This window comes from Pristiophorus japonicus, chromosome 13, assembly GCF_044704955.1.
Source record: "Pristiophorus japonicus isolate sPriJap1 chromosome 13, sPriJap1.hap1, whole genome shotgun sequence".
Taxonomy (NCBI): Eukaryota; Metazoa; Chordata; class Chondrichthyes; family Pristiophoridae; genus Pristiophorus; species Pristiophorus japonicus.
Window position 1 is genome coordinate 87885624 of NC_091989.1, and position 25355 is coordinate 87910978.

General features: G+C 46.2%; 1 protein-coding gene and 1 pseudogene across 1 annotated transcript in view; both read right to left on the reverse strand.

Annotated features, from left to right (window-relative positions):
• Positions 1-25355, reverse strand: part of hydin (HYDIN axonemal central pair apparatus protein) — a 1725340-nt gene that overhangs the window by 634391 nt on the left and 1065594 nt on the right. The window contains 3 exon segments of the mRNA XM_070897728.1: positions 16412-16623; positions 18867-19037; positions 21321-21491. Of these exon segments, the coding sequence (XP_070753829.1) occupies positions 16412-16623; positions 18867-19037; positions 21321-21491 (554 nt within the window).
• Positions 19302-19539, reverse strand: LOC139279121 (U2 spliceosomal RNA; annotated as a pseudogene).

Here is a 25355-nt window from a genome sequence, read left to right on the forward strand (position 1 = left end):
ATCCACATGGATTATGCGGGACCATTTCTCGGAAAATGTTTTTGGTTGTCGTGGACACTTACTCAAAATGGATTGATTGTGCGATAATGTCTGTAAGCACGTCCATGGCCACTATTGAAAGTCTACGAGCCATGTTTGCCTGATGTCCTAGTCAGCGACAATGGGCCGCGTTTCACCAGTGCTGAATTCAAAGAATTCATGATCCGCAATGGGATCAAACACATCACATCTGCCCCGTTCAAGCCCGCATCCAATGGTCAGGCAGAACAGGCCGTTCAGACCATCAAGCAAAGCTTGAAACACGTGTCGGAAGGCTCCCTGCAGACATGCCTGTCCCGAGTGCTGCTCAGCTACCGTACCAGACCCCACTCACTCACCGGGGTTCCCCCAGCCGAGCTGCTCATGAAAAGGGCGCTTAAAACAAGACTCTCTCTTATCCACCCTGATCTCCATGATCATGTGGAGGGCATCAACAAAGTGTGTACCATGACCGCGCAAAATTGTCACGCGATATTGAGATCAATGATCCTGTGTTTGTGCTCAATTATGGACATGGTCTCAAATGGCTTGCTGGCACGGTCACAGTCAAAGAGGGGAATGGGGTGTTTCAGCTCAAATTGGCCAATGGACAAACGCACGGAAAATACTTGGACCAAATCAGATTGCGGTTCACCAACAGCTACGAACAACCCGAAGCAGACACCACCAACTTTGACCCTCCAACACACACACAAGTGGCAACTGACATCATGTTTGACCACAAAGCCGAACTCACCATCCCCAGCAGCCTGGCAAGGTCGGCTGCCCAACAGCCCAGTGAAGAAACTGACCAACTCACCCACACCCGCATTTGTACCGAGACAATCAACAAGGGAGCGAAAAGCCCCAGATCGTCTCACCTTGTAAATAAGTGTACTGTTAACTTCACGGGGGAGTGATGTTATGTAATTAACCCCTTGTAACTTGTATTACACTACCACCAGAGGGCCTACTTGTTGGAGTCCCAAGGGATCCCAGTATTCATCTGAACTATCCTGCTATTCCTACTCTGACTAGCACGTGACACTGGTAACAATCCTGAGATTGCTACCTTTGAGGTTCTACTTTTTAATTTAATTCCTAGCTCTCTAAATTCAGCTTGTAGGACCTCATCCCGTTTTTTACCTATATCGTTGGTACCTATATGTACCACGACAACTGGCTGTTCGCCCTCCCCCTCCAGAATGCCCTGCAGCAGCTCCGAGACATCCTTGACCTTTGCACCAGGGAGGCAACATACCATCCTGGAGTGGTACCTTAAGATTTGATTGGATTGGATTGGATTGGAACCTGACTATTGTATTGGATGGTCTGTTTAGTCTTTCCTGATGGCACCTTCTATGTATTTCTATGTAGGGAAAATTTGGCATACAATTTGCATATCCACTATTCCGGAAATTCTAGCTGTCACCGAGGAAGAATCACTTATACATTGGTACAGGAAGTAAAGTCTATGTAATCTGGTGTCCATAGTCACAACTTATAAAGTGTCACACCAGAAACTGTGACATCGCTGTAGGTATCACACCTCAGGGTATCATATTTCATTTTGCCACACATCTATGAGGCAAAGAATTGTGACTGGCTCAAAAAAACACAATATTTGGGTCGGATTTTGTGGTAAGAATAACGGTGACGCTTACCGTTATTATGGAGTTAATCGGACAACATCGTCCAGAGTCTGCACATGCGCAGTTAAACGTGTAAGAAGGAAGTTGGTGTATGAATTGCCCTGCTCCTCCACAATCTTCGCTACACCAGTACCTCACCGATAGATTTGCCGGAGAAATAGCTACAAGGGTGTGAAATTGCGGTACTTATCCACTGGTCATGCCAGAAAAAGTTAAGTCTTGTCCATTCAAATGTAAGTGCATTTTCAATGGTGCGATAAGTCTTAAATACCATCAAATAACCTCTCCAGCACTGAAATTTAACTTTTACAAGTGTGGAGTCTTATTCCTTCAGATTTTAATTATTATTGGAGTTTAAAAAAAAACATTTTAAACATTTTATTTTACATTTTCTTTCTGCCTCTTTTAATCCTATCTTTTTTCCCTCTCTATATTTTGCTTTCTATACATGATTTTACTTTGAATTAAATATTCTAACTTAAAATTCCTGGTTCAAACTCTGCGTGGTTATGAGAGGATTCGTCAATCTGATTGGTTGAGCAGACATGCTGTTGCTTTCCCTGTTCACACAGGTCCTCGATTCCCCCGTGGTGGACACTGCGCTGTTTCAAACTCTCAATTACCGTAAGTTGCAGCTCAAAAGCCCATGAAAAATCTGTGTGCTTTTGTAAGTGTAATGAACAGTGAGTGCCGTTGGTTCAGCACGGAACGCAAAATTTTATGTTACCAATCAAATATATGATCGACTAAGTGTGACCAAATTGAAAATAGTGAAAAGTAACAATGATTAAAAAGTAGCCAACAGAAAATTGAAATCAAATCTTGCAATTCTTTCCAAAATTACCATTCACTAACCAGCAAGCACCACAAATTAAACTGATCAATCAAATTACGTTTTGCACTGCTTCTGGAAAACAATTTCCTCCTTCTTTCAGGTTAGTGCTTGCAGTTAAAAATAACATTTATAACAAAAATTCATATAATATTATCTCATTGTGAGGAAAAGAATTGTACCTGGAAAATTGGTCTTTTAATGCAAAAGTGTTTCTTTCACATAAACATATTCATATAATGTTATTGTGCTGTGAGAAACAAAACTGTACCTGGAAAAGTTGGTAATTTAGTGCAAAAGTTTCTCTCACAAAGGCCTGCTTCTTTATCTCAGGCCTGGGGCTTGAATTGGAAATTTGTGGCATTGGGGATCTGCAGCAGCTGTAAACAAATTCTATGTGTGTGATAGATACATCCTTGGAGCTGTAGTTTGCAGCCTGCTCCTGTGGAACTACAAGCTGAGCATTGTGAATAGCCACCTGTTTGGGTGCTAGGTATTGGAGACTTGGCAGTGAGGGAAGCCAACAACAGATTCAGTAAGAATCTGAAACCGCTTCAGAGGAGGGAATGTGGACGTACTTGCATTTTAGGCAAATAGTGCAAATGCACCATGGGAAATTACAAAGGAATTGGGTTTTAGGGAGGGAAAAAGAAACAAAGTGGTAGGTAAATAGTGTTACAAACATCACATCTGTCAGGCTTATATCTTTAATATCACTGAGGTGCATAATATATTTACTTTGTGTCAATCATACATTATACTGCTTTAGGAAATTTGCTGCATTATCCTGTCACGTTTCGGTTGTAGCAGGACACAAGGTTCAAAAACTGCATCCCAGGTCACAGGCTACACGTGATTGAGTCCACAAGATCTATTAGTACCTGTAATACTTTATATATAATGTAGAGTGTAGAGTTACAGTAACAGAGATAGGAGCTCAGATATCCTGTTAATAGCTAGTTAATAGGATATAATGATTTTAAAAATAGGACATTATGGGTTGCATTATGCAGACTAAAACAGGATCTATAGTTCCTCTCCCAATGGAGGATGCAGACATCACCCATCCACCAACAGTTGTCCACTAGAAGTGTAGCATGTGAGTTAATGACGCACTGGGAAGGTGGCACTCCAACATCCCTTTCCTCTCCAAAGTCCTTGAATGTGTTGTTGCCTTCCAAATCCATGCCCATTTGTCCCACAATCCCATGTTTTAACACTTTCACAGAACTGAAACAGCTCTTACCAAAGTCACAAATTATATCCTCTGTGACTGTGGTAAACTATCACTCCTCATCCTTCTCAATCTCTCCGCAGCCTTTAACACATTGACCACACTATCCTCTTCAAAAGCCTCTCCTCCGTTGTCTAGCTGAGCGGCTCTAATCTATCCGGTTGTAGTCAGAGGACCTCCTCAAATGGCTTGCCTTCTTGTCTCCGCACCGTTGTGCCTGGAGATCCCAAGGATCTGTCCTTGAGACCCTCCTATTTCTCATCTACATGCTGCCCATTGGAGATATAACGCAGGTTCCACATGTACATTGACAACACCCAGCTCTACCTCTCCAGCACCTCTCTCACCCTCTCCACTGTCTTAGTGTCGCCAGTCTCTTGATGACATCCTGTTCTGGATGAGTCACAATTCCTCCAATTAGTAAGATCAAAGATTTTGTCTTCGGCCTTTGCCACAAAAATCACCTACTTCCACTTCACCTGTGTCTGTCCCTGCCTCAGCTTATCCACTGCTGAAATCCTCAACCATGCTCTCGTGACCTCCAGACTTGACTATTCCAATGCTCTCCTGGCCAGCCTCCCATCTTCCATTTTCCATAAACCAGCTCCTCTAATACTCTGATGCCCATAGCCTAGCGCACACCATTTCCCACTGATCCATTAGTCCTGTGCTCGCTGAGATGACACTGGCTCCTAGTCAGAGAAAGGATCTTGGCTCAGAAGATCAGGAAGATTAAAAGAAGAGGCTTATAATGTTGCGATGAATAATAGTTAGTTGAGGATTGGGAAAGCTTTAGAAACCAGCAAAGGATGACCAAAAAATTGATAAAAAGGTAGAAAATAGTATATGAGAGTAATCTAGAAAGAAATATAAAAACAGACTAAGAGCTTCTACAAGTATGCAAAAAGGAAGAGAGTAGCAAAAGTAAACATTGGTCTCTTAGAGGCTGAGGCAGGAGAAATTATTATGGGGAATAATGAAATGGCAGAAACATTAAACAAATATTTTGTATCTGTCTTCACAGTAGAAGACACAAAAAGCATTCCAAAAATAGTGGGGAACCAAGGGGCTAATAAGAGTGAGGAACTTAAAGTAATTAATATCGGTGGAGGAAAAAGCACTTGGGAAACTAATGGGACTAAAAGCCGACAAATTCCCCGGACCTGATAGCCTACATCCTTGGGTTCTAAAAGAGGTGGCTGCAGAGATAGTGGATACATTGGTTTTGATCTTTAAAAATTCCCTAGATTCTAGAATGGTCCCAGCGGATTGGAAGGGAGCAAATGTAATCCCGCTATTCAAGAAGCGAGAAAGAGAGAAAACAGGGAACTACAAGCCTGACATCAGTTGTTGGAAAATTGCTGAAATCCATTATTAAAGAAGAGGTAACAGGGCACTTAGAAAATGGGCCTGAATTTGTGGTCAGAGACTTCCTGCGGGCGGATGCCTCCGACCGGCAAAAAATCTACGCACTTACCTTCTGCCTCGGGATCTACGGAGACGTGCACTCCTGGGCCTCTATGTGCAGACATGAGTAAAGGCCCACATATCCCAGGGATCACGTGGACCAGCCCAACAAACGAAAGAAGGGGATCCCCACTCATGTTTGTGGGGATTCCGTACGTATGGATTCCCCATAAACATGAATGGGGATCACATAAAAAATACATTTAACAAAACAAATAAATTAAAAAACATTATATATTTAAAATTAATTAAAATACAACATGTAAAACAAAAACCAGAAAGGGGCTAAAAATAACCGTACCTTATTTTACATGAGTTTTAATGTTTAAATGAATGACATACTGCAGGGAATCGAACACGGCCAGGGTGATCTCCTGAACAAGTGTCGATCGCCTGGATGGGTCAGAGAGGAATTTTCCCAGATTTTTTTCGCCCTAAATTGGTCTGGGTTTTATTGCCTCTCCCAGGAGATCACATGGCTCCGGTTGAGGTGGAGTGTAGAATGTTTCAATATAAGGGGTGTCGCAGTTGTGTGAGGCGGACTGGTTGGGCTGGGTGCTCTTTGCCTTTCCGTCATTGTTCATAGGTTTATATGTAACCTTCAGGGCTGTTGACCAAGGGCCGTGCGGCTCTTTGTTGGCCGGCATGGACACGATAGGCCGAAATGGCCTCTTTCTGCGCTGTAAATTTCAATGTTTCTATGTTTTTTTAATGTTATTTAAAACTCCACACTGGTAAAAGCAGGTCTTACACCTGCTTTTACCAGGCGTAAGAATTTCATGGGCATTCGCTGGGCAGAATTTAGGCCCACGGATGCTCTTTTCCCGGGAATGCGGATGGTGTGTTGAGCATTCTTGACAGATCGCAAGTTCTGGGTTTTACCGCACCTGCAGCGCATGCCTAAACCAGGAACTTGTGCGGCCCCTACGGGCGGGTGTGCACCTCGTACATGCCCGTGCGGGCCACAAATTACCGCCCGTTATGATTAGGCAGAGTCAATATGGTTTTATGAAAGGCAAACCGCTTTTAACAAATTTATTACAGTTTTTTGAGGATGTAACTAACAGATTAGATAAAGGGGAACCGGTGAGTGTAGTATACTTGGATTTCCAAAAGGCATTCGATAAGGTGCCACAAAAACGGTTGTTATGCAAGATAAGGGCTCATGGGGTTGGGGTTATTAGCCTGGATAGAGGATTGGTTAGCGGAAAGAAAATAGAGAATATGAATATACGGGTCATTTACAGGTTGGCAGGCTATAATTAGTGGGATGCTGTAGGATCAGTGCTTGGGCCTCAGCTATTTGCAATCTATATTGCAATATATGACAAATGAAGAATTAGGAAGGCAAAAGGCCGTTATTGGACTTTATTGCAAGGGGATTGGATTACAAGAGTAAGGAAAACTTGCTACAATTGTACATTGACTTTGGTGAGACCACACTGGGAGTACTGTGCACAGTTTTGGTCTCCTTATCTGAGAAAGGACATACATGCCTTTGAGGCGCTGCAACAAAGGTTCACTAGACTGATCTTTGGGATGAGAGGGTTGTCCTATGAGGAGAGATTGAGTAGATTGACTACACTGGACTACACCACAACACTTCTGCACTGAGCTGCACTGTAAGCCTCATTTGCTATGTCAAAAATCTGTTGCTAAAACAAAAAATGGTCTTCCTCACTGTGGCTGTTTCGCTGCTGAGCTGGGTGACTCGTGCGCCTAATACAAAAGCAAAATACTGCGGGTGCTGGAATCTGAAATAAAAACAGAAAATGCTGGAAATACTCAGCGGGTCAGGCAGCATCTGTGGAGAGAAACAGAGTTAATGTTTCAGGTCTGTGACCCTTTGTCAGAACTTGAAAAGTGTGGGGTGTAACAGGTTTTAAGGAAGTGCAGGGGCACTGAAAGGGGGAGGGGAGGAAAGAACAAAAGGGGAGCTCTGTGATAGGGTGGGAGGCAGGAGAGATGAAGAGACTAAAGGGATGAGGGGCAAAAATGAGATGGTAATGGAATAACTAAGAAACAAAAGATGAGTCGAGATGGGGTGTGAATGGCGGAGTCATCACCAGCTGCCCTGGGAAGAGAAAATAAAAAGGGGGGTGTAAAACAAAGGGAAACAAATATGGGCAAAAGTTACGGTCTGAAATTGTTGAACTCAATGTTGAGTCCAGAAGGCTGTAAAATGCCTAAACGAAAGATGAGGTGCTGTTCCTCGAGCTTGTGTTGAGCTCCATTGGAACAATGCAGGAGGCTGAGGACAGAGAGGTCAGAGTGGGAGTGGAGCAGGGAATTGAAGTGACAGGCGACCAGAAGCTCGGGGTCACGCTTATAGACGGGTGTGACTGTTTTTTCAGCCCTGTTGGTTGCTGCTACTTGCTGTTTGCTGTCATCTCCCTGCCGAGTTGGGTGACTCGTTCTCCTGGTCTTCCTGCTTTGTTGGTCGCTGGCTTGTGCGGTTTTACATTTTCTCCGCTACATCTGATCCACGGTGACCTCCAACCTCACGGGATCTTCGCCATCACCTTCCTGCACTGAAACCCACTCTCATTACCACGGCAATAATCTCCATCCTTCAATTCCCTATCCTTCAAAGAGCTTCTAGACTTCTCTCATCTGCTACTCCTGTCTGGGAACTCGGACAACAATTCGTTGATGCTCCAAACCGATTCCATCCTACCGATGTCTACTTTTGCCGTCCACGGGACCTCCAACTTTAACTCTGGTCTCCTTACCATTGTAACCAACTTATTCCCTGTTACCAGGAAATATGCATTCCTGTAATTGCTACATAGCCAGGCCTATGTAACGTTTGATTTTCTGTGTCCATTTGCGTGCACAGTTTGGCTGCCGCTCCGGACCCGAGCCATTCACTTCCATTTCTACTTCTTTCTCTCGCTTTTTATTTTCTCTCTCTCCCTCCCGGACCAGTCTCTCCTGTTGTCATGCCGCCTTTCATCCTCTCTCGGATACTCTGCCCTCCCAAATGCCTACCTCAACCCTTCATTACTCTTCGACCTTCCTACTCTCCTGCCGCAGTCCCAGGCTCGACTCCCTCTGAGATAAGCCTGCAGCTTCCCGCTGCCTCTCTTGGCATCCTCCGAAAGGCCACTCGTCGCTGTCTCCTCACAGGCAGCAACCCCAACTGTTCCATCCTACTCTCTCACCGACCTTCCCGCCCAGTTTGGCCGCGGGGGGTCTCACCTTGCCAATCTCCTCCCCGCCCAACTCATCCCTCCAAGCGTTGACCCTGTGGATGCTGGCAGTGGATTAGCCATCACCGCATCTCCCTCCAGAATGTCCATTCGTTTGCGAACAAGGCCCTTGCCATCCACGAGCTTACCGTGGATGATTGCATCGACATCATGGTCCTGTCAGAAATTGCCCTCCGCCTGAAATGGGGCGCACCTATTGTTTTTTAAAGTTGTTCTCCGCCCCGGTCCATAGAGATACCGGAGAAATTCAGCATTTGTTTATTTTTCTCTCCGTGGTGCGGTGTTCCGGTAGGGTCGGGCGGAAGTGCCCTTGCAGCGGTCTGCTGCCCTGATAACATCAGCGCCACGCAGATGGGCTGGAGCGTCACAACATCTCTCTCCTTCAGTTAAAGGGGAGAGCCACTGCGAACCCTGCAGCCACTTCAATGGAAAACATTGGGCCACCAGGATGGCTGTCTGTTGGCGGCCCGGCCAAAGCCGGGGCATAATTGTTGGGCCGACCTGGCAGTCGGCCGACAAAAAAAATAACATGGCGGCCGCAGCAGTGTGCCCTCCCCTTTAAGGGAGGCCGTGCCGCCATTTCACGCTTGTGTACCGACAGCAAAAGCTGTTGGGGGCACCGGCTGGTGGTGGGGCAATTTCGAGTAAGAGGCCGTTTTGCGAGGAGGTTGATGCATGCACGCTGCAGCAGCAAAACGGGCTGAGCGGTCCCGGACACCGCTCCACCCCTGAGGAAGGGCAATTTCTAAAATGGCGGCCCCTCCACGGAGAGTCAGCGGCCATTCCACACCATCCATGGACACCGTTTTCTGGCGGTCAATGGCCTTATCGAAAGGGGCAATTTCAACCCCCTTATCTTTAAACAAAGCCTCCCCGCCTGGCTATACCTTCCGCCACTTGCCCCGCCCAGACCGCCGTGGGAGCAGTGTGGTTCTCATCACCAAATCACACCTTGGTCTGTCCCCCTACTCCTCCTTTGAACCTCTCACCTTGTTCCACCCCCATCACCTCTCATTTAAAATTCTCGTTCTTTACTACCCACCCAAATACCATGAAAATTTCTCTCCTAAATATCTTCACTGCTTTCCTCCCTCAGCCTCTGCACCGAGCGGCTTCTCATGCTCAGTGATTTCATCTCCATCTCAATTCATCATGAGTTCACTGCCCTCCTATCCTACCTTAATCTCTCTCTCCATGTAAACTCCCCAACCCATTTTCACGGCCACCCCCTCGACCTTGCCATCTCATGTGGCTCACTACTCCCATCATGTCAATCACAGATAAGGCCATCTCTGTTCCTTTCTTGTATCGCTCTCCATCCACATCTGCCTGCCCCCTCTTAACCCTATTTCCTTCTATGCTCACGTCTGGAAAAAACTCTCTCCCAATTCACATACAACTGCACTTTCAAGATCCCGACTGCATGAGGCTGAACCAGACTGTTTACAACCTTGGTGTCACAGTTGACCCTGAAATGAGCTTCCGGCCACATATTCGCGCCATCACGAAGATCCCATATTTTCACCTACGGAACATTGCCCGAATCTGCCCGTCTCAGCTCATCTGCTGCTGAAACTCTCATCTCATCCGTGGCTTTGTTACCTCTAGACTTGACTATTCCAATGCAGTCCTGCCGGCCTCCCTTGTTCTTCCTCCTGTAAACTTAAGGTCATCCAAAACTCGGCTGCCTTTGTCCTAACTCGCATCAAGTCCCCTTCATCTATTGCTCCTGTGCTCGCTGACCTACATTGGCTCCCGGTTAAGCAATGCCTTGATTGTAAAATTCCCATCCTTGTTTTCAAATCCCTTCATGGCCGCGCCCCTCCCTATCTCTGTAATCTCCTCCAGCCCCACAACCCTCCGAGATATCTGCACCCCTCTACTTCTGGTTCTTGAGCATTCCCCCATTTTAATTGCTCCACCATTGTTGGCCTTCCGCTGCCTAGGCCCCAAACTCTGGAATCTCCTCCTTAAACTTCTCTGCCTCTCTACATCTTTCATTCTTTAAGACATTCCTTAAAACCTACCTCTATGGCCAAGCTTTTGGTCATCAGCCCTAATATCTTCTTATGTGGCTCAGTGCCAGCTCCTGTGAAGCGCCGTGGGACGTTTTACTACATTAAAGCCGCTATATAAATACAAGTTATTGTTATCATTTGCACACAGAGCAAAATTTACCCCGAGTGAGTTCACAGAACAGTGGTATCATGATCCGAGTAGAATACTTTCTTACATTACAACAGTGACTACACCGAAAAAATATTTCATTGGCTGGAAGGCACTTTGGGATGTCCTGAGGACATGAAAGGCGCTATTTAAATGCAAGTCTTTCATGGCGGTTAAGAAAGCAAATGGCATGTTGGCCTTCATAGCGAGGGGATTTGAGTACAGGGGCAGGGAGGTGTTGCTACAGTTGTACAGGGCCTTGGTGAGGCCACACCTGGAGTATTGTGTACAATTTTGGTCTCCTAACTTGAGGAAGGACATTCGTGCTATTGAGGGAGTGCAGCGAAGGTTCACCAGACTGATTCCCAGGATGGCGGGACTGACATATCAAGAAAGACTGGATCAACTGGGCTTGTATTCACTGGAGTTCAGAAGAATGAGAGTGGTCTCATAGAAACGTTTAAAATTCTGACGGGTTTAGACAGGTTAGATGCAGGAAGAATGTTCCCAATGTTGGGGAAGTCCAGAACCAGGGGTCACAGTCTAAGGATAAGGGGTAAGCCATTTAGGATCGAGATGAGGAGAAACTTCTTCACCCAGAGAGTGGTGAACCTGTGGAATTCTCTACCACAGAAAGTTGTTGAGGCCAATTCACTAAATATATTCAAAAAGGAGTTAGATGTAGTCCTTACTACTAGGGGGATCAAGGGGTATGGCGAGAAAGCAGGAATGGGGTACTGAAGTTGTATGTTCAGCCATGAACTCATTGAATGGCGGTGCAGGCTCGAAAGGCCGAATGGCCTACTCCTGCACCTAGTTTCTATGTTTCTATGTTTCTATTTCTTTTACTGTTCCCCCAGTCTGTGTCCTCTTTGCTATTTAAACACAGCTGGGTTTTCTCCTGCCATAGCATTTTGACACACTAATCAAGCTTCCATCTTCAGCACCACCTATCATCACCAATCTGTGCCAGAACATTACAGCAGGAGAAAAAACACCTTTGTTCAGAATTCTGTGCCCCGCAGAGAAACATTTTATTTAAATACCTTCTATCTGTGCTATCTATATATTGTGAACAGAGAGCTTTGATAAAGTTACTTCCCAGTGAGGGTGATGAATGTGTGAAGCAGAATGTCTGGGGATAACATACAGATGGATACTCTCACCAGTTTCAAGAGGGAGCTGGAAAGGTCTTTGGCAAAAGAATCAAAAAAGAACGAACATGCATTTATATAGCACCTTTCACGTCCTCAAATCATCCCGATGTACTTTCCAGATAATAACGTACTTTTTTGAAGTGTAGTCACTGTTGTGATGTAGGACATGTGGCAGACAAATTGTGCACAGGAAGGTCCTTCAAACAGCATTGTGATCCCAGCACTGTCCTGGGAGGGCAGACGCACCAACATTAACATCCTCGACCAGGCCAACATCCCCAGCATTGAGGCACTGACCACACTTGACCAGCTCCGCTGGGTAGGCCACATCGTTCGCATGCCAGACGCGAGACACCCAAAGCAAGCGCTCTACTCGGAACTCCTTCACGGCAAACGAGCCAAAGGTGGGCAGAGGAAACCTTACAAGGACACCCTCAAAGCCTCCCTGATAAAGTGCAACACCCCCACTGACATCTGGGAGTCCCTGGCCAAAGACCGCCCTAAGTGGAGGAAGTGCATCTGGGAGGCTGCTGAGCACCTCGAGTCTCATCGCCGAGAGCATGCAAAAAACAAGCGCACGCAGTGGAAAGAGCGTGCGGCAAACCAGTCCCACCCACCCCTTCCCTCAATGACTATCTGTCCCATCTGTGATAGAGACTGTAGTTTTCGTATTGGACTGTTCAGCCACCTAAGAACTCATTTTTAGAGTGGAAGCAAGTCTGTAATAGCAGCGCATTTGGAAAGCAGTGACAGGATCGGTCCAAGTCAGCATGGATTTATGAAAGGGAAATCATGCTTGATAAATCTTCTAGAATATTTTGAGTATGTAACTAGTAGAGTGGATAAGGGAGAACCAGTGAATGTGGTGTATCTGGACTTTCAAAAGGCTTTTGACAAGGTCCCACCCAAGAGATTAGTGTGTAAAATTAAGGCACATGGGATTGGGGGTAATGCATTGATGTGGATAGAGAACTGGTTGGCAGACAGGAAGCAAAGAGTGGGAATAAACGGGTCCTTTTCAGAATGGCAGGCAGTGACTAGTGGGGTACCGCAAGGTTCAGTGTTGGGACCCCAGCTATTTACAATATATATTAATGATTTAGATGAAGGAATTGAATGTAATATCTCCAAGTTTGCAGATGACACTAAGCTGGGTGGCAGTGTGAGCTGTGAGGAGGATGCTAAGAGGCTGTAGGGTGATTTGGACAGGTTAGGTGAGTGGGCAAATGCATGGCAGATGCAGTATAATGTGGATAAGTGTAAGGTTATCCACTTTGGTGGTAAAAACAGGAAGGCAGATTATTATCTGAATGGTGACAGATTAGTAAAAGGGGAGGTGCAACGAGACCTGGGTGTCATGGTACATCAGTCATTGAAAGTAGGCATGCAGGTACAGCAGGCAGTTAAGAAAGCAAACGGCCTTCATAGCGAGAGGATTTGAGTATAGGAGCAGGGAGGTCTTGCTGCAGTTGTACAGGGCCTTGGTGAGACCACACCTTGAGTATTGTGTGCAGTTTTGGTCTCCTAATCTGAGGAAGGACATTCTTGCTATTGAGGGAGTGCAGCAAAGGTTCATCAGACTGATGCCCAGGATGGCAGGACTGACAGATGAAGAAAGATTGGATCGACTAGCCTTATATTCACTGGAATTTAGAAGAATGAGAGGGGATCTCATAGAAGCATATAAAATTCTGATGGGATTGGACAGGTTAGATGCAGGAAAAATGTTCCCGATGTTGGGAAAGTCCAGAACCACAGTCTAAGGATAAGGGGTAAGCCATATAGGACCGAGATGAGGGGAAACATTTTCACCCAGAGAATTGTGATCCTATGGAATTCTCTACCACAGAAAGTTGTTGAGTCCAGTTCATTGGATATATTCAAAAGGAAGTGAGATGTGGCCTTTATGGCTAAAGGGATCAGGGGGTATGGAGAGAAGGCAGGAGTGGGGTACTGAAGTTGCATAATCAGCCATGATCATATTGAATGGTGGTGCAGGCTCGAAGGGCCGAATGGCCCGCTCTTGCACCTATTTTCTATGTTTCTATGTTTTCCTCGATTCCGAGGGACTGCCTATGATGATGATGATAATGACCAAGTAATCTGTTTTCGTGATGTTGGTTGGGGGATTAATATTAACCAGGACACCAGGGAGAAATCCCTTGCTCTTCTGCGAATTGTGCTATTCGGATCTATTACGTCTATCTGTGACTGCAGATGGGATCTTGGTTCAACCTTTCATCCGAAAGACCACACCTTGGCAATGGAGCACTCCCTGCACTGGAGTGAGGCCTGGATTTTGTGCTCAGGTCTCTGACTGGGCCCTTGAACTCGTGATCTTCTGACTAAGAGGCAAGAGTGCTACTACTAAACCAGCCACAGGGACTGCAGAACATTTTCCAATCCTGTCCATTCCCCCTGTTGGATTGAAATCCAGTGTTAAGGAAACTAAAGGACTGACGAGAACCCTGGATTAATTACCTACTGAAGGAGCCGAGGTAGGTTAAAAAAAAAACTATTAAATTCACTGTTCAAGAGGCAAGCTGGGAAGGTTAGAACTGTAGCAACAGATAGAGGACGTTCAGCACCCCGAGTCTGTTCCTCCATTCAATTAGATCATCTGTATCCAACAGCCTTAGTTTTGTAACCCTTAATACCCTTACCATACCAAAATCTTTCAATCTCAGTTTTGAAATGTTCAACTGACCCCCAGCCGTAACAGCTTTTGGGGAGAGAGTTCCAGAGTTCCACAACTCTTTGTGTAAAGAAGTGCTTCCTGACATCATCCCTGACGGCCTAGCTCTAATTTTAAGGTTATGCTCCCTTGTTCTGGACTCTCCCACCAGAGGGAATCATAGGTAGTCCCTCAGATTCGAGGAAGACCTACTTTCACTCTTAGAATGAGTCCTTAGGTGGCTGAACACCAGGAAATACTTTCCCTCTATCTACCCTATCAAAGCCTTTAAACATCTTAAACCTCAATTAGATCACCCCTTAATGTTCTATATTCATGGGAATACAAGCCTAATCTATGCAACCTGCCCTCATAATTTAGCCCTTTTTGCCCCGGTATAATTCTGGTGAATCTGCGCTGCTCCCCGCCAAGACCAGTATATCCTTTGTGAGGGGCGATGCCCAGAACTGAATGCAGTAACACCATATGGGGTCTCACCAGAGCTCTGTATAGCTGTAAACATCACTTCCGCCCCCTCTGTATTCCAGCCCCCTTGAGATAAAGGACGACATTAAATTAGTCTTTCAAATTTTTTTTTAGTCCTACTCTCTGACTCCTATCTCCAAACCAATTCCCTAGCGAAGCCAATAGGTTTCCTCCAATTCCACGCGCCCTTATTTTTGTTAAAAGTCTCTTATGTGGAACCTTGCTAAATGCCTTCTGGAACTCCATATAATTAACATCCATAGATACTCCCTTATCTGCCACATTATTTACCTCCTCAAAATTTCTACTAGGTTTGATAGACATGCTGGCTCTCGCTGATCAACTCATTATTTGTAAATATTAACTAATTTTGAAAAAAGTGTAATGCACACTATCTGGAAGGTTACAGATAAGGATGTCTTGAGAGACTGTAGGACACCGTTGTAAATGGCAGGTGCTGGTTGGTTGCATCATTATGTGTAGCGCGTGCTGCTACAGAAGGGCGACGGCTGCGAAGCCAGGTCAGTGATTGCAGTGTGGGCAGGTACAGCAGGAGCGGCGAGGTCGGAGCGACAAGAGTTTGTTGAGGGAAGTGATCGGGGCCCAGGAGAGGCGAGAGTTCGGGTCCCAGGAGAGGCGAGAGTTTGGATCCCAGAAGAGCTGAGGGCCCAGGGGCAGCACGGGCCAGCCCACACTGCGATATGTGTGCGCACTAGGTCCGTGCAGCAGAGCTGGTCTCCAGTCGTCCTGGTTAATCCTTGCCACTGGACCAAGACCTAGCCCGTGTGGTGGCTGGTATGCAACGGTCACCACACATTAAAAAAATCCACGCACAGGCATCTTCCACCCTTCAACATGTAGTTCGGGATCTGGAATATTAGGTCCTTCATTGAAACACCTGTGAACTCTTCCTTTTTTGGCGTGGAAGCAAGTCATCCTCGATACGAGGGACTGCTGATGATGATGATGTGTAGCCATGGAAGGGAGAGTGAAAAGTTACAGAAAAAGCTTGTTTTGCACCAGCAAGAAGCATATAAAACCAGTCATTTTAGTAAGCTTGAGGAGACAGTCCACAAGACCGACCAGAGACTGACCAGAGGCGGTCCATCCACATTGCGAAGGGTGGGGATCTGACATGGCGGGGGTTCAGACCTTGCGGGACGTGGGTGAGGTGTATCAGCCATACGAACATAAGAAATAGAAGCAGAAGACCATACAGCCCCTCGAGCCTGCTCCGCCATTTAATACAATCATGGTTGATCCGATCACGGACTCAGGTCCACTTCCCTGCCCACTCCCCATAACCCCTTATTGTTTAAGAAGTGGGGTGGGGTGGAGGTTGGCCAATCATGTGCAGATAAGCTAGTCGGGCCTGGAGGAAATAATTCTGCCCCTCCTGCTAATACACCAATAAATTATAAAAGTAATAAATCTTGGTTGCTCTCACTTCTGATTACCCTAAAGAGTAAAGCGAGTTAAAACAAATAGCTTTATATGAATGGCTGTACTCTACCTGTGAAGCCATTGTGTCAATTTGCTGTTTCTGGGTAGCATGACTTGTCCTTGCGACGAGTGTGCTGTTTTTCAAGTGGACGTTGCTTGATAAATGTGAAACTTTCACTTCGAGGCTAGGGCTGTGTTCAGGTGTTTGCTTGGTCGTTCCATCAAGGGTTCCACTTCCAGTTATGTTAAATGACTGTTGTGGGATCACTTCCGCTGGCGCTGCTGAAATGATATATGACCACATATGACCACATTTGAAAGCATAGAATCAGCTCAAAACTTGCATACTACAGACAAATACTCAGCTAATGCCGCCTGCCTGTCTTCCATAAAGGGTATGGCCCCTATTAGGTAGATTTACTACGTTGTGTAGCATTCTGCCATGAAAGCTGCAGCTTCAATCCCTCAATTGTTAATTTTAACTGGAACAGGATTGCGTTACTGGTTTATTGCGTTTGTGACAAAGCTCTGGGTCATTTAATAGTTATGTGACAAATTACGTACAACTGCTGACATATTATCCTATACATAAACAACCCATGATTTAGAGGGACAGGATGGTGCAGTGGTTTAAAAAGTGGTCCTTTATCTGAGAGCTGGGTTCTGTTGCAGGCTAGACTGATTCGGATCAGGTGAGTGTCTCATTTGTATGCTGGCTGTAAGGATTCTCTGTGGATGAGTTTGGGCATTGTCAGCCCAGTTCCCAGTGGGACGTGGCGCCATTGTACTCATTAATCATAGGCAGTCCCTCGGAATCGAGGAAGGCTTGCTTCCACTCTAAAAGTGAGTTCTCAGGTGGATGCACAGTCCAATACGGGAATTATAGTCTCTGTCACAGGTTGAAGGAAATGGTGGGTGGGGAGTCTGGTTTGCTGCACACTCCTTCCGTTGTCTGCGCTTGGTTTCTGCATGCTCTCGACGACGAAACTCGAGGTGTTCAGCGCCTTCCCAGATGCTCTTCCTTCACTCAGGGTGGTCTTGAGCCAGGGATTCTCAGGTGTCGGTGGGGATGTTGCACTTTATCAAGGAGGATTTGAGGGTGTCCTTGAAACATTTCCTCTGCCTACCTGGGGCTTGCTTGCCGTGTAGGAGTTCCGAGTAGAGCGCTTGATTAGGGAGTGCCGTGTCAGGTATGTGGATGATGTGGCCGGCCCAACAGAGCTGGTTGAGCGTGATCAGTACTTCGGTGCTTGGGATGTTAGCCTAAGCGAGAACACTGACGTTGGTGCGTCTGTGGATTTGCAGGATGTTGCGGAGGCAGTGTAGTTGGTACTTCGCCAGCACTTTGAGATGTCTGCTGTATATGGTCCACGTCTCTGAGCCATATAGGAGGGCCGGTATCACTACTGCCCTGTAGACCATAAGATTGGTGCCAGATTTGAGGTCCTGGACTTCAAACACTCTGTTGCTCATACGACCGAAGGCTGCACCGACACACTGGAGGCGGTGTTGGACCTCATCTTTGATGCCTGCCCTTGCTGATAGTAGGCTCCCGAGGCATGGAAAATGGTCCACGTTGTCCAAGGCCACGCTATTGATTTTGATGACCGAGGGGGCAGTGCTGTGTGGCGGGGTCAGGTTGGTAGAGGACCTTTGTCTTACGGATGTTTAGTGTAAGGCCCATGCTTTCGTACGCCTCGGTGAAGGTGTTGATGATGGCTTGGAGTTCGGCCTCTGAGTGTGCGCAGACACATGTGTCATCCCCATACTGTAGTTCGACGACAGAGGATGGGACAACCTTGGATCCAGTCTGGAGGCGACGAAGGTTGAACAGATACCCATTGGTTCTATAGTTTAGTTCCACTCCAGCGGGGAGCTTGTTGAGAATGAGATGGAGTCCATTGTACTAAATTGGCATTGTCACGCAGAAAGGCAAGACGATGGTTTGTGTGGGAAATGGAAAAATGTCACACTGCTGCAGTAGAGGGTCGAGTTTGGATTGAGGCATATTGTTGGGTTAGCGTAGAGGGGACTTCACTCTGCATCAAATTGTGCTGTACCTGACCTGGCTAGGGTTGTGTGTGCTGCAGGATTGTCCTGGAGTGTCCAAGAATTAAACATTCATCTCCAAGACACTGCTATGAGCAACGCTGGAGAAAAATCATAGAGGGATTTAAAAAAATGGTGTGTTGTTTTAACTTTCTTTAAACACTTTCGTTGATTAGTTACAAAAATATTAGAGATGAGGAAAAAAAGTTTTTTGACTGACAGTTAAGAATCATCCAATCAGCTAACAAAGAGTCTGTTCGCTTTAGATTTGGCGTGGGGAGGCAGAGCTCTGCGGGTATGGCCATGTCAGATGACCAATGGCGGGAACATGGGAGAATGGAGGTCATGTGATGAAACCTCCAGGAATGCGCCCAACCAGAGTTGGCGACCCTAGACCTGGGAGGGCCTGATATTGCCACTGGACATTTGAAATGATGAGCAAAACAAGATATTGTCAAAACAATATTATTTATTACCTTCTTCGGTATCTTTCAGTATCAGCTCCAGAGCAGCCTTGGCACACAATTCCCGAGCCCGCATAGCTGCTGCTGAGGTACCATTGGCAATTGCTTCCCGTATAATAGCATCTATGGTCAAATAGGCAGCTTGATAATACTTTGCAAGGAAGAGAGCAGTGTCTGATTTTCCTGTGACAAAACGTGAGAAAGCACATTACAAGATCAGAAGATGACAAAAAACTAGAAATAAGAGTTTCTATCAAATCAATGCAATCAAAATGTCTGGCTCTGTGGGTAAGTGCACCGAGTCAGATTTTTTTTTTTATTATTATTTTTTTTTTTTAAATTTTCGTTGCCAATCGTTCCAATTCTTTGTCAAATCACAAACGCCAGAGGTCACCTTGCACACATCAAGGATCACTCTGCGCCAATGCTCTTAGCCAAAAGGCCTAGAGCCACTGCACCGTTCCTGGAAGTACTGCAATACCAGGTTCGTGCCATGGAGGTGGATGGGTCAGGCCCCCCACACACCTCCGTGGAGGTGGATGGGTCAAGCCACCCCACCCACCTCCTAGTTCCAAAAAGCATAGGAGAACCACCTTCCTGATCCAGGGAGAACCACTTTGGGGTCATGGTTACTCCCCTGTCAGGTCAGTTACGCATGATCTTAGCCAAAAGGCCGAGAAGCGATAAGAACAGATACTACACTTGATCTTAGCCAAAAGGTGTGTATGCTTGTGTTGACTTGGTTATCCACGGCTGGTTATCCCTTCTCTTACTGCCCTTCTTTTTCACTGGAATATATTTTTGTTGAGCACTATGAAAGAGCTCTTTAAAAGTCCTCCACTGTTCCTCAATTGTGCCACCGTTTAGTCTGTGTTCCTAGTCTACTTTAGCCAACTCTACCCTCATCCCACTGTCGTCCCCTTTGTTTAAGCATAGTACGCTCGTTTGAGACACTACTTCCTCATCCTCAATCTGTATTACAAATTCAACCATACTGTGATCACTCATTCCGAGAGAATCTTTTACTAGGAGATCGTTTATTATTCCTGCCTCATTACACAGGACCAGATCTAAGATAGCTTGCTCCCTTGTAGGTTCTGTAACATACTGTTCTAAGAAACAATCCCGTATGTTTTCTATGAATTCCTCCTCCAGGCTACCCCATGCGATTTGATTTGACCAATCGATATGTAGGTTAAAATCCCCCATGATTACTGCCGTTCCTTTTTCACATGCCTCCATTATTCCCTTGATTATTGCCTTCCCCACTGTGAAGTTATTATTTGGGGGCCGATAAACTACACCCACCAGTGACTTTTTTCCCTTACTATCTCTGATCTCCACCCACAATGATTCAACATTTTGTTCATTAGAGCCAATATCTTCTCTCACAACTGCCCTGTTATCATCCTTTATTAACAGAGCTACCCCACCTCCTTTCCCTTCTTGTCTATCTTTCCGAATCGTCAGATACCCCTGTATGTTTAATTCCCAGTCTTGGCCATCCTGCAACCACGTTTCTGTAATGGCCACCAAATCATACCCATTTGCAATGATTTGTGCCGTCAACTCATTTACTTTATTTCGAATGCTGCGTGCGTTTAGGTAGAGTGTTTTAATACTAGTTTTTAAACCATGATTTTTAGTTTTGACCTCTCCTGCAGCCCCTTTATATTCAGTGGCCCTTTTTGTTTTTTGCCTTGGGTTTAACCAATAAGGGAATTAAGGGTTATGGGGAGCGGGCGGGTAAGTGGAGCTGAGTCCACGGCCAGATCAGCCATGATCTTGTTGAATGGCGGAGCAGGCTCGAGGGGCTAGATGGCCTACTCCTGTTCCTAATTCTTATGTTTCTTATGTTTCTCTGCCCTTCACTTTTACTCATCTCCTTTCTGTCCTTTGCTTTTGTCTCCTTTTTGTTTCCCTCTGTCCCCCTGCATTGGTTCCCATCCCCCTGCCATATTCGTTTAACTCCTCCCCAACAGCACTAGCAAACACTCCCCCTAGGACATTGGTTCCGGTCCTGCCCAGGTGCAGACCGTCTGGTTTGTACTGGTCCCACCTCCCCCAGAACCGGTTCCAATGCCCAAGGAATTTGAATCCCTCCCTGCTGCACCACTGCTCAAGCCACGAAAAAGAAGTGGGGCATGGGAGGAACAAAGTAAAACTTCAAAAAGTGCCTAACAAATGGAGGTATCTATAATGCATGCACTTATTCTGTCCTATTAATCTTGTGCTCATTTTGCTTTGGAATGGAAATGCTGCAATCTCCCTCAGACTGGCTTCCAGCCTGAAGTTGCTGCAAGTGTGAACCTGCTCAGAGTGTGGGGTATCTTTAGTGCATTCATTTGTTTGTATTTATTTGCATTTGCTGAAATCAAAAAAGAAAAATGAAAAAGGTGTCTTTTTCTAATTGCTTTAGTAATGAACACAAGGATTTTTCATTTTGTGAAAAACAAATATTTGTACCTGAGATAGGAGTTCCATACACAATAAAGGCGATACCTCTGCGGTTCCGAGCAGCACATCCCTCGGGTGACAAGTCAAGTCCAAGGTACCTGCCAATAGCCATGGATATGGGGGTAACTTCCAGTTCTCCAACACCCACATTGATAACATGGTCGGTTTTCCCTCCTGCACCTGTACACAAACATTACAAATAAATCTTTTCCCACAAGATTAATTTCCCTAGCTCATTACTTCCTCACAGGTACATGAAACTCTTTGATCAGGTGGACAGGCATGGCCTTGCTCACAGATATCAGCACAATACTGATCCTTTTCTGATGAATTCCTATTGACATCAGAGAAAGAGATGGCACCTCCCCAATCCAAATAGTTATCCCTTCACTCACTCTTCCTCAGCTTCCCTTGATCCAATTACAACTAAATGTGACTCACCTTAATTGGAATAATGCATAAATCCAATATGATCATGTCATACTTATTGTGTTCCTAACACAGATGAGGCTGCACACAGGGAGGTTAAAGTAACAGTGACCTCAGTCTTTAATAAGACACTCCAGAGTGAGGAACAGTCCTTAGGGGATGCTGGGATCTCTTGGGACTTCAGGGGATGAGCACCCTGGTGGCAGAACATGGGAGTTCTGGCTAACACAAGTCTTTAACACGGGTTATACAATACAAGCAGCTTGTTGGAGCATAAAATGATTCTGGCTTTCTCAAAAGCAATAACTTGTTTTTTTCCCCATACCCAGTTCTCACCTTTGCGCAATAACACATGTAGGAGCTCTAAAAGGGTGCTTAACCCCGGTAGGAAGTTACCAAAATAGTTGACGAGTCCCAGGAACGACCGCAGCTCCGTGACATTCTGTGGCCTGGGCGCATTCCTAATAACCTCTGTCTTGGCGTCTGTGGGCCAAATGCCGTCCGCCGCAATCTTTCTCCCCAAAAATTCCACTTCTGTTGCTATGAAGACACATTTCGACCTCTTCAGCCGCAGCCCTACGCGATCCAGTCGCTGGAGGACCTCCTCCAGGTTTTGTAGGTGCTCGGCGGTGTCCCAACCCATGACCAATATGTCGTCCTGAAAGACCACCGTGTGTGGTACCGACTTGAGTAGGCTCTCCATGTTTCTCTGGAAGATCGCTGCAGCCGACCGAATTCCAAACAGGCCCTTGTAGATGAACAGTCCCTTGTGCGTGTTGATGCAGGTGAGGCCCTTCGAAGACTCCTCCAGCTCCTGTGTCATGTAGGCCGAAGTCAGGTCAAGCTTGGTGAATGTCTTGCCTCCTGCCAGCGTCGCAAATAGGTCGTCTGCCTTAGGTAGCGGTTATTGGTCCTGTAGCGAGAAACGATTAATAGTTACTGTATAATCGCCGCAAATCCTGACCGTGCTATCTCTTTTGAGTACTGGAACAATCGGGCTGGCCCACTCGCTGAATTCCACTGGGGAGATGAAGCCCTCACATTGCAGAATGTCCAGCTCGATTTCCACTCTCTCCCTCATCATGTGAGGTACCGCTCGCGCCTTGTGGTGAATGGGTCGTGCCTCTGGGACCAAGTGGATCCACACCTTCACCCCGGAAAAGTTTCCAATGCCTGGCTCAAAAAATGAAGGAAATTTGTTCAGAACTTGGGTACATGAGGCCTCATCGACATGTGATAGCGCTCGGATGTCATTCCAGTTCCAGCGGATTTTGCCCAGCCAGCTCCTTCCAAGCAGTGTGAGGCCATCCCCCAGGACATTCCAGAGTGGAATTTCATGCACCTTGCTCTCGTAGGTGACCTTGACCATGGCACTGCCCAGGACAGTGATAAGCTCTTTGGTGTACGTTCTCAGTTTCGTGTGGATGGGGCTCAGGTCTGGTCTGAGTGCCTTGTTGCACCACAGTCTCTCAAACATCTTTTTACGTATGATGGATTGGCTAGCGCCAGTGTCCAGTGCCATGGCTACGGGTCAGCCATTCAATTTCAGGTTTAGCATTATAGGTGGACAGTTCATCGAAAATGGTGTGCACCCCGTGTACTTCAGCATCTGCCTCCTCTCTCCGAGGCTCGAAATTGCTTTGATCCAGCATGGACCGATCTTCCTCTGCCACGTGGTAGTTAGCAGGTTTTGCAGAGGTGCCCCATTTTTCCACAGCTCTTGCAAACATACCCTTTGAAGCGGCATGAATAGGCTGAATGGAAGCCTCCACAACGCCAACAAGGTGTGAATTACCTTGCATTCATCCTTTGTTGGGGACTCTTGAGTCATCTGGGTCACCTGAGGCCTGCTGGCTGTACATTTCTGCTCGCAAACACAGTTCCAGTTAATTTATGAACATTGCTAGCACTTGTGTGCTGAGAGATTTGTTTGGTGTTACCAGTGGTGGGCATAAACGCCTGTGCTATCGCAATGGCCTTACTGAGGGCCGGTGTCTCTACAGTCAAAAGTTTTCGTAGGATGGTCTCATGGCCAATGCCCAGTACAAAAAAAGTCTCTGAGCATTTACTCCAGGTAGCCATCAAAGTCACGTTGTCCTGCAAGTTGCCTGAGCTTGGCGACGTAGCTCGCCACTTCCTGACTTCAGATCGCTGGCACGTGTAGAACCAATACCTTGCCATCGGAACGCTCTCCCTCGGGTTAAGATGCTCCCAAACCAGTGTACACAGCTCCTCATACAACTTATTTGTGGGTTTCACCAGAGCCAGAAGATTCTTCATGAGGCTGTAGGTCGGTGCTCCAAAGACTGTGAGGTGGACCGCTCTCCTTTTTGCAGCACTTCCTTCTCCGTCCAGCTCATTGGCTACAAAGTACTGGTCTAGCCGTTCGACATAGACTTACCAGTCCTCACCCTCCGAGAACTTCTCCAGGATGCCCACAGCTTGCTGCATCTTTGCGCTGGATTCGTATTCTCGTCGCCAGTTATTGTGTTCCTAACACAGATGAGGCTGCACAAAGGGAGGTTAAAGTAACAGTGACCTCAGTCGTTCATAAGACACTCCAGAGTGAGGAACAGGCCTTAGGGCCGGCTTATATATAGTGCTCCCAAGGGATCCTGGGATCCCTTGGGACTTCAGGGGATGAGCTCCCTGGTGGCGGAACATGGGAGTGCATGTTTTACAGATGCACAACAATACTGAGGTAAAGGACTCTTTTTTTTGTCATTGGGCCATAGCTCAACAAGCAGACAGGAATTATAGCTTACCTATTAAGAAAAATCACGGTGTGCACTGCCTCTTTAAGAGAATTCTCCCCTGGACCATTGGATAATCTTGCTTCAGTCTGCTGCATTATAGCATCATCCTGAGATAGTTCACATCATCAATTCCTTGTTCAGAGGAGGCAGTCAGCAAAAGCACCGAAGCAGACAATAATATTAACATGTTTTTTAAATGCTCATAGTTTGAGAATAAAATGATAAATAGCCCAAGCCATACCAGGTCAGAAAAAGAAAGAGGGGTATGCTCTCAGGGACCTGTGCAAAAGGTGCTTGAGGATCCCTCAATACTATAAGTGCTCTACCATTCATTCTCACTTGCTCAATAAAAGGTTTCCTGCACCAAGTACTGGAGGGAGGTCTCCTAGGACCTAATGTTTCATGTCAGCTTTGTACACAGCTGCTTTGCAGCACTTGTCCTGAGCTCCAAGATAATAGTGGTGGCTCAAAGCATGTGGACTGATCAGATCCCTGCTTTGCAAATGGTTTTGAGACAACACTGTGCTTGTTGACTCGAGGAGTGGCCATCGAGGGAGCAGAGTCAGCTCTAACTTCCTTCCAACTAGGCACGCAATACCACTCTTCCAAAACGGGAGCTGGTGGATAAAATCTTGGTATTTTGTTGTCTGGAGGTAAGTGAAACAATTTGGGGAAAGATGGGGCTGAAGAATTGTCGATCTTGAATTCGCATCAGAACGTGGGCACAACAATTTAGCAGATGTGTGTGTACCACACAGGATGAGCTGAACCTACCACTAATGTATGCGGTTCCATCGTGCTGATAAAAGGGCAAACAAGAAACAGAGAACCCTGTGGGCTCAAACAGTCCTGGGTGGCT